Source organism: Chionomys nivalis, chromosome 21 (assembly GCF_950005125.1).
Source record: "Chionomys nivalis chromosome 21, mChiNiv1.1, whole genome shotgun sequence".
NCBI lineage: Eukaryota > Metazoa > Chordata > Mammalia > Rodentia > Cricetidae > Chionomys > Chionomys nivalis.
Genome location: NC_080106.1, coordinates 7,382,258 through 7,393,774, shown reverse-complemented (window position 1 = coordinate 7,393,774; position 11,517 = coordinate 7,382,258). Strand labels below are relative to the sequence as shown.

The window sequence follows — 11,517 nt, the reverse complement described above, 5'->3', positions numbered from 1 at the left end:
GTATTAGTTACAGTATTGTAGTGTCTTTTGGTAAATATTTGGGTCATTTGCAGGATTTTTTCCCATTTTTCCAGTTACTATAAGATCTCTGTGACTGTTCTCATCCATGTCTCTTGGAGCCAAAGGTCACGGTACTCCAGTCTCACATGCTCTGAACATCAGAATAGCCTGGCCTGTTAAGCGGAGACCACCGGGATTTCTGGTGTGGAACCCTGCCAAGGGCATACCCTCATTGGCAGGACTGAGTGGTCCACGCAGGTGGCACTTAGCTCCAGTGTGTCTGAAAAGAAAACCAGCCATGGTAAGACTTAAGTATGAATAAATGTGAATCAGGCAAAAGAGTTTCAGGTAGTTTGAGAGACCCATGTCTAGAGTTGGAGTCTTAGGGTTTCTGTTGCTGTGATGAAACCTCGTGACCAAAGCAAAGTGGTGGGGTGGGGGGAGGGTTTCTTTGGCTGACACTTCCACAGCATCGTCCATCATCGGAGGAAGTCAGGACAGGAACTCAACAGATCAGGAACCTGGAGGCAGGAGCAGATACAGAGGTCATGGTGTATTGGGGGGAGGGGTGCTACTTACTGGCTTGCTCAACCTGCATTCTTATAGAACGCAGGGCCACCAGCCCAGGGATGACGCCTCTCACAATGGGCTCGACCCTCCCCCACCAATCACTAATTAAGACAATGCTTTGCAGCTGGATATTATGGCCGCGTTTTCTCAGTTGAGGGTCCCTCCTCTCTGATGAATATAGCTTGTGTCAAGTTGACATCAGACTATCCTGCACACCTGGGGACAGAGATTAGATGGCAAATTGAAGGGCCAGGAAAGAAGATATGGTGCCAGAGAGATGGGCTGGGAGCACTGGGCCATAGGGAAGTTGGTACATTAGTTTAGGTTTTATCTGACAGTAAAAGGAGCCACAGAAGGAGTCTTAAACCACCAGGGAGGTGACTGAAATTGAGTTAGAAAATGTGGCTCTGACTGCTTAGGATAGTCCCCAGCAGGGACAGGAATGAGAAGGGAAATCTTTAGCATGGGCTCAGTCAGGAACCAGGGGTGGAGCACACATTGAGAACAGGAGGGAAATTCAAGATACATCTAGAAGGCCAAATAGTTCCCCAGTTCATCACTCCATCCTGTTAATTGCATTTTTGCTATGACCAAAAACCCAACATAAACAACTTATGGAGGAAGTATTTCTCTCCTCTCATCATTTCAGAGTTCAGTACTGTATTAGTCAGGGTTCCCAGTCAATTCGACAACGGCTGGCTACCAAGTTCAAGAATCCAATAGGCTGGATGCAGTCCAACAAGCTTGGATGTCTCAACTGATCTTCAATATTCATTGAAATCCTGAAGAAGTAGCCCTAATGCCAATGAACGAATGAACTTGCCAGAGTAAGGGCAAGCAGGCAAAGAGCGAGGGCTTCCTTCTTCCATGTCATTTAAAATGAATCAAAAGGTGTGGCCCACATTAAAGGTGGATCTTCTCACCTCAAATGATCCAGATTAAAGGCGGCGGGGGGGGGGGTCGTCTCGCCACTTCAAATAATTCAATCAAGAAAAAAAAAATCCATCTCAGGCATAGCCAGCCGCTTGGGTTTCATGACTGGCTTCTCTCAAGCACCTTTCTAGGGTTACTCTGTGCTTATAGTATATGTCAGACCTTCATCTCTTTCTGTGACTGAATTAATGTGCCACTCTAAGAACAGAACAATTTCTTTTTTCATCAATTTATGGGCATTGGGTTGTTTTCACCTTGAAATTGTCCGAGGAAGACAGGCAGCCCCCAACTATGTAAACCCAAGATCAGCTCCAAGATTTGCAAGGGGCCCGACCTGGCTACCCTTTGTCAGTAGCGATGAGGAAGGGGGTTTAAGCCAGCATCAGCAGCAGAGCCCCAATTACACTGGGTCATGGTAATCACATTTAATGAGACCAAGAATATTTAGCGCCGCTCTAAACGCTACACATAGCTCCAAAAACTCCTCTCTGGGGAAGAGGGGGCGTACCAGGGCCTTGAGCACACTTGCTAGGTGCTGTCTCTACTTCAGAGCTACCCTCCAGTCCCCAAAACACTTTTGGTCAAGCACTGATATTTAATAAGGAAATTTGAGCCTGACAAAAACGAATCCCAGTCGGGCGGTGGTGGCGCACGCCTCCCAGCACTCAGGAAGGCAGAGGCAAGATAATCTCTGTGAGTTCAAGGCCAGCCTGGTCTACAGTTAGAGATCCAGGACAGCCAGAGATACACAGAGAAACCCTGTCTCGAAAAAACAAAACAAAACCGAATCCCAAGTTTTCAGGCCCTGAAGCGTCCACAAGCGCACACCAAGAGCCTCAAAGGGCTTTCCCTACCCTGCTCACAATTCGCCCGCTGGCACCAACTCCCCATCCCGGGAAGCCACCACCAGCGGTCCGCAGACTCTGCTGCGCACGCGCCGCTAGTGCAGGCCGACCTCGGTGGGCGTGCGCAGCAGCGGAGACTCCCGAGCGCGCGCCGCGGAGGCGGGGCCCCGGAGGCCGGAAGAGAGCGCGAGGAGGGCGGGGCTACCGAGGGAAGCCCGCCGGCCCGCAGTACGGTCGTCGCGGCCTGATGACGTCGCACAATGGCCGGCCCCCGCGGGTAGTGGAGCCCGTTTGTTCCGCCCGCGTCGTGCCTGAAGCTAGAACCAGTGATAAGTGGAAAGGCCGAGGAACGTCCTGTCCACGCCGCCCCCATCCCAGCGGAGCCGTGGCCGCCTCCCATTCTCGCACTGAGGTAAGCGGGGCCGGCGGGCTGTGAGGAGGAGGCCGCCCCAGCGGCGGCGGGAGCGAGGCCCGGGAGCCCGGCGCCGCCTCCCGAGCTCGGGCGCGCTCCCGGCTGTGCGCAGTCGCGGGCCGAGGCGCGGCCCGGGACAGCGGGCAGGCGCGAGCTCGCTCCGGCCTGGGACGGCCCGGCGCCTTAGCGCGCCGCGGTCTGCCTTGGTGAACTTGGTTTTCCTGAAGCTGTCATTTCTCTTCCGGGCCATTCGGCGTGGCACATGTTCGCCGCCTACAAAGGGGAAGAGGAGCACGCAGGTTGGCTCGGGAGGAGGCCCGCGACTGTCGGCGGGCTCGACGGAGAACTTTGAGCTCTCTGGAGCCTCCTGCAACTTGCTCTCGCAACTTCAAGTGTGCACAGGTTGGACGTACCCACTGTGCCCCGAGAGGCTTCGATCTCTTTAGGAAGTGTAACCTCCTCGCCTCTTGGACTGGGAGCTCAGAGACACGGAGTCTTTGGCGTAAAGTAGCAACAGTTGTGGTGCTGGAGGAAATTAAACTAAGACTTAACAGTCTCGCAGCTGCTGGAGATTTAGTTTTCCCCCGCAGACATTGACAGCCGAGTTTGCCAGGCACAATAGTAGCTTTAAATGAGCTCTGTTTGGGACTTATTTGCAAGAATAGGTAATTCTTCAGACCCACTTGGGGAAAATGAAAGAGGGTGTTTGGTTCATCTTGACATTTCCTGTCCCAAGGCAGGGTTTGAGATTCTCAACCCCTAGGCCAGTTACCATTTCTGAGCCCCCGAGAGGAGAATGTGTTTGATCTGAGCGCTTATGAAGCCCCGCCAGTTCTGGAACCAGTTCACTATGCCCCAAAGCCTGAAACTCCTCTTCAGTTGTAGGTGGGGAATGCGCATACACTTTAAGAGAACTTTGTGGATTTACTTCAGAACACCCAGCAGGTAAGCTCTTGCCTTGCCCGTCTTTAAAGAGATACCTTGGCATCTACAAAGGTGACTACTCCTTATCAGAGAGTGTTTGGTTGAGTTTACGTCACTTTGGAGTGGTGTTTGTCAACAATCCTGACATCTTGCAGTATACATTGAAGCTGTGAATGAGGATTTTAAGCAGGCACAATAGAGCTTGGACATCATCAGCATAGGACCTGGTCTGTTCAATGTAGTTTCTCATAGCTGGGCATGGTATCCCACACCTTGAATCCCAGCATTTGGGAAGCAGGGGTGAGAGGATCTCTGAGTTTGAGGCTAGCCTGGTCTTCATAGTGACAGCTGGAGGATATAGTGAGACCTTATCTCAAGAAAGAAAGAAGTTTCCCAGAAGTTGTGTTTGTCTGTTATTGATCCCCCTTTGCTGAAGCCCATGCGGAACACATGTCTCAGTGGTAAGCCACATGAAGAAATTGGTTTCATTTAATAGTCTCACCGCCTCCATGCTTGACCAAGAGTAGTTTTTTGTTTGTTTTGTTTTTCGAGACAGGGTTTCTCTGTAGCTTTGGAGCCTGTCCTGGAACTCCCTTTGTAGACCAGGCTGGTCTCGAACTCACAGAGATCCACCTGCCTCTGCCTTCAGAGTGCTGGGATTAAAGGTGTGTGCTAACACTGCTGCTGACCAAGAGTAATTTTAACCTGGGTTGGCAGCTCACCAGGCCAGGCTCTTAAGTAGTTTGTTGCAGTTCTTCAAAGCGACCCAATTGTGAGGAGAGTGTGACATTACTGTTCTGCCATTAGTAGTGTGGTTGGAGTCAATTTGGCCTCCCAGAACTCCCAGATAGTACAGTGTGTGGTGTATAGGCTTCTGAGGGCCAGCCCTTTGAGACCCTCCATCCTTTCTCACCCTGAAGGAGCGGGAAGAGTATATGTGTTCTGTCACTGTGACACATACCTGAGGTGATGAACTCCTACAGAGAAAAGGTTGATTAGTGGCACACACCTATAATCCTCGCAATCAGAAGACATATGCAGGTTGATCACTGTGAGTTTGAGGCCAAGCTGGTCTACATAAAGAGTTCCAGACATAGAGAAACCCTGTCTCAAAAAGAAAAATTAAAAAAAAAAAAAAAAAAGGAGGCGGGGAGAAAAAGCATGTTTTGACTCTCGGTTTGGTGTATTCTAGAATCTAGACCATATTCAGTTGGTAAGGTAGCCAGAGTGTGATAGAGCAAAACCACTCACCTTCTTGTTAAATGCTGGGGAGCAAAGAAAAGACTGAATCCCTAGTAGGCCTTACCTGTCAAAATTACCTCCAGAAAGATTCCTGCACCTCTTAGTAGTGTGTCCCTAGGAACCAAGACGTTAACACTTGGCCTTTGGAAATTTAAGATCCCAACTTAAAGTTGAGGGAGAGACCTTCCAAAAGCCTTCAAATAAGCTGTTGGAGTTTATATGGTAAGTGCAGTTAGATAAACAGAATAATGTACAATATAAGAAACAAGATGCCTAACGTGGAGTGGAATTTGGGGGTTTTGAACTGCCAGAAAGGGAGAGAGACTTTGAATGTCCAGGCTTGTTTCATGCCTGTCATTGGTTGCTCAGAACAGCCTGTGATCCCGAGTCATCTTGCCTCCCCCACCCCCTGCACACACACCAGGACAGCCACAGGTACTTTAAGTAACTGTAAATTCACCTGGAGGGCATGAAGGTTTAGTGGGCATGTACACAGCACACCAGCCTTTCAGATTTCTCAAGCTAGTCAGCCTGGCTGTGTCTTTGTGGTGAATGTCTAGTGCATTGATATTTGGAGGAAGGAAAAGACAGAGCCCGCAGCTTTGTTAAGACCCTAGTTTATTCGTGGTCTGTATCCAAAAAGAATTTATAGTAAAACTTCAGTAGCTGGGACTAGAACTAATTCCATCTGTGGTCTGGGAACACAAGTTCAGAATGCCCAAATGGTGGTCCTGAGAAATACACAGTAGCCTTCTCTCCTTCACCAGCCTGCTTCTTAGTAAAGTTCAGCTGTTTAGTTGGGCACTCTGTCTCCATTTTTTACCATAGGATTTCCTTTCAAGATTTTCAAAATGTGAAAAACAGCTCGTTATAACCTAATTTAACTGAAACCAAAAGCAAACCAACTTGTACCAGGGCCCCAGAAAAGGGCTGTGACCAAGTTAGAAGGTCTTGTGAACCATATATAAGATAGTATGTTACAAGAAGGGTAGCATCTTGGAACTGGACTTTGTTTTCTACAGTATCGGTTGTAAGACTTCCAAATTAGACAGGACATTTGGTTTTGCGGAACAGTTGATTTAAAAGATAACTTTGTTTACAAGGTTGCCTTTAGCTATAAAATACTAGAATAGGAATTTTCGGGTTTTAAGTAGTGCATATGAGACTTCGTAACAAGTTCCACATGACTGACTTCCTATGGGTACCAGGTGCTACCCCCGTAGGCAGCTAAAGAGATGAGAAATCCCTGGGCCTCTATGAAGACTTAAAAATATACAATGTAATAAAAACTGCAAAGCTAGGGATCAGATGTTACACACTAAGGAATTCATGTCTTCCTCAGTGTTGATATATTGGAATGTTGTCTTTGGCATTAGCTCGACTTAATTACTAAAATTCTACCTATCCACACACTAGCGCTTTGCACCAACTTTCTCTTAGTGGAAAAGCACAGAGCCCCTGTCTACATGATATTCACCCTTGCCCACTTCAGGACCCTCACTGCACTCTGCGGTTGACTGCTGTGTATTTTTGAGTAACTATGATGGTTTTGGTTTTTCCAGACAGGGCTTCTCTGTGTATTCCTGGCTGACCTGGAACTCACTCTGTAGAGCAGTCTGGCCTCGAACTCACTGAGATCCTCCTACCTCTGCCTCCTGAGTGCTGGGATTAAAGGCATGTGCCACCAACACCCGACAGGCTACAAGTTTTTAAAAATACAAATTCGGGTTCTGAGCTGAAGCTTGGTTATAGGGCACGTACATGGAATATGTAAGATCCAGAACTCAATTTTTAGCACAGTGCTCACCCCACAAAGTGCATAAGTTGAAAGATACACTTTATCTTTAGTAGATGAATTTAAAGTTATGTAAATATAATCTGTAAATATCATAAATATAAAGCCAGGCAGTGGTGGTGCACGCCTTTAATCCCAGCATTCGGGAGGCAGAGGCAAGCGGATCTCTGTGAATTCAAGACCAGCCTGATCTACAGAGTGCGTTCCAGGATAGGCTTCAAAGCTACACAGAGAAGCCCTGTCTTGAAAAAAGCAAAACAAACAAAAAAGAACATGAATATATGTACCACTAAATACATAGTGATCCCCAAATGAGTAAATTGTGCATTTTGCTAGGTACCAAACAGCCTGTTTGTGTTTGTTTGTTTCCAGCCTCAGAATAGAGAGTCAGATAAACTCCAAACCCTTCTTCCTTCTTGAAGTAAGTTGGTGTCTGTTGCTGCTGCGATAGCAATGCTGGCTACTGAGTGCTATATGTGACATCTACACTTACTCTCTAACTCGCTTTTAAACCAAGTGCAGCCATGTGCTTTTTTATTGAGTCAGGGTTTTGCTGTGTAGTGTGGGGTAGCCTCCTGCTCCCAAGTGCTGTGATTATAAGCATGTGCTGCTACACCACGCAGAGCAAAGTTCTTTCTGTGAGTTGTGGAGGGGAAAACCAGAAAACATGTGCTTCGATTATATGATTAAATCTGTATTTGTAGAAATAGAAGTGAGTCTTCTAAAAAGAAAAAGGTTTTTTTGTTTTGTTTTGTTTGGTTTGGTTTTTCGAGACAGGGTTTCTCTATAGCTTTGGTGCCTGTCCCGGAACTAGCTCTTGTAGACCAGGCTGGCCTCGAACTCCCAGAGATCCGCTTGCCTCTGCCTCCCGAGTGCTGGTATTAAAGGCGTGCGCCACAACCGCCCGGCAGAAAAAGGTTTTTTAATTAAAAATATGACTTAAAGACTGGAGAGACAGGGGCTGGAGAGATGGCTCAGCGGTTAAGAGCACTGACTGCTCTTCTCAAGGACCCGGGTTCAATTCCCAGCACCCACATGGCAGCTCACAACTGTCTGAAAATCCAGTTCCAGGGGATCTGACACCTTCACACCAATGCACATAAAATAAAGTTAAATAAACCATAAAAATTTAAAAAAAAAAAAAAGACTGGAGAGACAGCTCAGAGGTTAAGAGCACTGGCTATTCTTCCAGAGGTCCTGAGTTCAATTCCCAACAACCACATGGTGGCTTGCAACCATCTTTAATGAGATCTGGTACCCTGCATACATGCAGGCAGAATACTATATACATAATAAATAAATAAATATATATATATCTTAAATGTCTAAAAATATTGTCGTGATCCATTTGTACAACAGATAGCTTTGGTTGTTTGGGTTCGGGTATCACTGGTCCTAGAGCAATACCTTTGAAGAACATGCTGGAGGCTGGGTGGCAGGTCTGAACGAAGTCTTGGAGTCTGAATCTTAAGTACAGGGGAGGGATTGACAAGAAGCTGTGCTTGATAGGCAGAGTAAGAGAAAAAGGGTCAGTTGAAAACCACGGCTGACCTAGGGTGCTACCTCATTCCACCATAGAAAGCTTCAGTAATCATTCCCGTGAATCCCAGCAGCTGCCCTTTGCAGTCCATGACTTACTGTTCACTTCTCTTCACCTGTTCCGGCTGCAGGCAAGAGGAAGGACTGAGTGGAGGCCAACCGGTCCTAGTAGAGTTATGCTCTGGCATTCCACGGGGAGTTGTGTGGGTTTGGGAGGGGCTGTATGGAGCAAGGGCAGATTGGGTCCTTCCTCCTCCTCAGGGCAGAGGGTCAGGAGGATAGGCCTGTGCTGAGTCTGTGCTGTCTGTCTTTTGCAGATCTGCGGGTCCTGATGGATGTGGCTGAGAGCCCTGAACTGGATCCTCGCTCCCCAGAGGATGAAGAGCAGCCGGCGCTCTCAGATGATGACATTCTGAGGGAAAGTGGATCTGAACAAGATTTGGATGGAGCTGGGGAAAGGGCTTCTGATTTGGAGGATGAGGAAAATACAACTAGGGTACAAAGCCAGGAGGAGACTCACTCTGATGAAGAAGACCAAGCCAGTGAGCCCAAGTCCCAGGATCAAGACTCAGAGGCTCATGAGCTGAGCAGGGGCCCAGCAGGATCTCTGTGTGAGGAGGGGGATGATGTTGAGGAAGACCGGACAAGTGACCTCAGGGATGAAGCCTCCTCAGTAACCCGGGAACTAGATGAGCACGAGCTAGACTATGATGAGGAGGTCCCCGAGGAGCCGGCTCCTGCTGCCCAGGAGGAGGAAGCTGAGAAGGCTGGGGCAGAGGATGAGGAGGAAAAGGGGGAAGGTGCTCCCGGAGAGGAAGGGAAACCTGATGTTCAGAGTGTGGGAGAAAAAGAACCCACAGAGGCTGCCAAGGAGAAGAAGAAAGAGGATGACGATGGAGAGATTGATGATGGAGAGATAGATGTGAGTATGGTGGAGCAGGCAAGGACCCTGGCCCTTCAGCAGACATTCCTGATCCAGGAGAAGCAGACTCCCTTGTTCCTAGAGAGATGGTCACCAGGCATGCAGTAAAATGAGAGCTTGTGCTGAGATAGGAAAGGAAGTGCTCACAGTGGAGAACAGAAGGTAGGCTTGTGCAGAGAGCTTCTATCAGTCGCCACAAGCATCTGTGGACCCCAGAAGATGCCTTCTTTAAATCTGACCTCCACTGTGATTCTTTTTTTTTTTTTTTCTTTTTTAAGATTTATTTATTCATTATGTATACAGTGTTCTGCAGGTCAGAAGAGGGCACCAGATCTTACTACAGATGGTTGTGAGCCACCATGTGGTTGCTGGGAATTGAACTCAGGACCTCTGGAACAGCAGGCAGTGTTCTTAACCGCTGAGCCATCTCTCCAGCCCCCTCCACTGTGATTCTTGCTTAGTACATGCATTGTTCTTTTCACAGTCTCAGGTGATTGCTGCATCACCAGACTCCCTTCTCAGGTGCAGTCTCCTAGCCAAAGACCTGCTTATCTTCAGACTGCCTTGTAGGATAAGCATCTCTCAGGCAGTGCCCTACGTAAGTGTTGAGGAATGCGTGCATTAGACTGTGGGTCAGCTGCATTGGACACTTGCTTATTGGTGTGTGTGGCAAGGATGTTCTTGGCAGCTGACCTTTAGTGAGTAACAGGTCCTGCAGAGCAGGTGTGGCTCAGCATCCCCCTGCCACCTCAGGAAAGCAAGGATATCCTTACTGATCCCTCTGACCTGTAAAAGCGCTTCTGTGTCCCAGGGACACCTTGGTTAGTTTCACCTGCAGGATACCAGGAATAGCCCGAATGTGTTGGACTTGGGGTTGCTCTCTCACTTGCTATCATGGCTTTGTTCTGCTTTTGTCTTATGGGGTCAGCAGGCCAAGACAGGAAGCATTTTTGCTTACTCATCTGGATTTTGGGCTATCCAGAGAACACAGGACAGGAGTACTACAAGGAGTCTCAGCGACAAGGCTGATGGGCATAGGTTGGTGGGACAGGCCCTGGGCTCAGGGGTGGTTGGGAGATCACAGAGCAGTGGTCAGGTCTTGACTCCCTGTGAGAACCCTGGAAGTACAACTTGGGTTCTGTTGTCTAAAGTTTTTAGGTCTCTCTAAAATGATGGTGAGGTAAAGAATGAGCCACAAGGTGTTATTGCCCATCACAGTCACCTGACTTCCCTCATCAGAGAAAGTAGTGTTCAAAGGGCATGGAATACTAGGTTTATACACTGCTAGTGTACAAAGTAGTAAAGACCAAAGTGTGACCATTGCCTGCTCACAGTTGATAGAAACAAATCAAAGCTCTGCCCTGAAGTGGAGCCCATCATTCCCACAATATTCTTCTGAGGTTATAGGTGATGGGGAGACCGTCTGTTGTGTAGCTGAGCATTTCAGATTGAGCCTTTGGAAAGGCGGATGCTTCCCACACCCATCTCTGTACTGCTGGCCTGGTGGAGAGGTGTGGTGGGCAAGGTGGGTCAGCTCACCTCCAGATGACTGTCCTCTGTTTCAGGATGATGACTTGGAGGAAGGCGAAGTGAAGGACCCCAGTGACCGGAAGGTGAGGCCTCGCCCCACCTGCCGATTCTTTATGAAAGGTAATTGTTTACCTCCAGCCTCTACAGCCATCTATGTAGCCTCTGCTTTCCTGGGGCCGTGGTGGTAATTCATCCTCATCCAGGCACACTGTTCATGTCAGTGAGGCTTCATGGGACTAGACTACAAGTTGGTGGTAGTGACAATGGTATTGGTGGTAGACAATAGACCTTTTACTGGTCCTGTCCTCACCTTAAAAACTGCTTTGGATGAGAGCCTCCTGGTGTTCTTACCCTGTAGGTTTCAGGCCTACTGTTTACAGCAGACCCAAGGCTGCAACAGACAGTGGCAGTTTCTGCATGGTCAGCTATTCCACTGTTAGCATTCCCTACTTCTGTAAGAAAGAGCCACTTTTTACAAGAGTGAGCAGAAGCAGGTCCTTTGGTGGGGAGTGGTATTAAAAGGGCAAAGGGAGCCTTTGAGGGCATTCCTGCAAAGGACTAGGGCAGTTAATTAGCTTCAGCAGGGGTATTGAGGTCTTGCTTACTGATCTGAACTGACCACATTACAAGTAATGTGATGCTCTGGCTTTGTAAAGCCTGGGAGGGATTCAGAAATGAAGTTAAGGCCAGACAGTGGTGGCATGTGCCTTTAACCCCAACACTCTTGAGGCAAAGACAGGCAGACCTCTGAGTTTAAGGCCAGCCTGGTCTACAGAGAGAGTTCCAAGACAGCCAGGGTGGTTAC

The 11,517-nt window shown here is 48.3% G+C and overlaps 1 protein-coding gene across 3 annotated transcripts in view; it reads left to right on the top strand.

Moving 5' to 3' along the window:
* Window positions 1–2,600: 2,600 nt before the first annotated feature.
* Zc3h18 (zinc finger CCCH-type containing 18) overlaps window positions 2,601–11,517 on the top strand; it is a 39,558-nt gene continuing 30,641 nt past the window's right edge. For all 3 annotated transcript variants that reach the window (XM_057753825.1, XM_057753826.1, XM_057753824.1), the window contains exons 1-3: window positions 2,601–2,760; window positions 8,578–9,182; window positions 10,748–10,832. In XM_057753825.1, coding sequence (XP_057609808.1) covers window positions 8,592–9,182; window positions 10,748–10,832 — 676 coding nt within the window. In that variant the 5' untranslated portion in view covers window positions 2,601–2,760; window positions 8,578–8,591. The remainder of the gene's footprint in view (window positions 2,761–8,577; window positions 9,183–10,747; window positions 10,833–11,517) is intronic.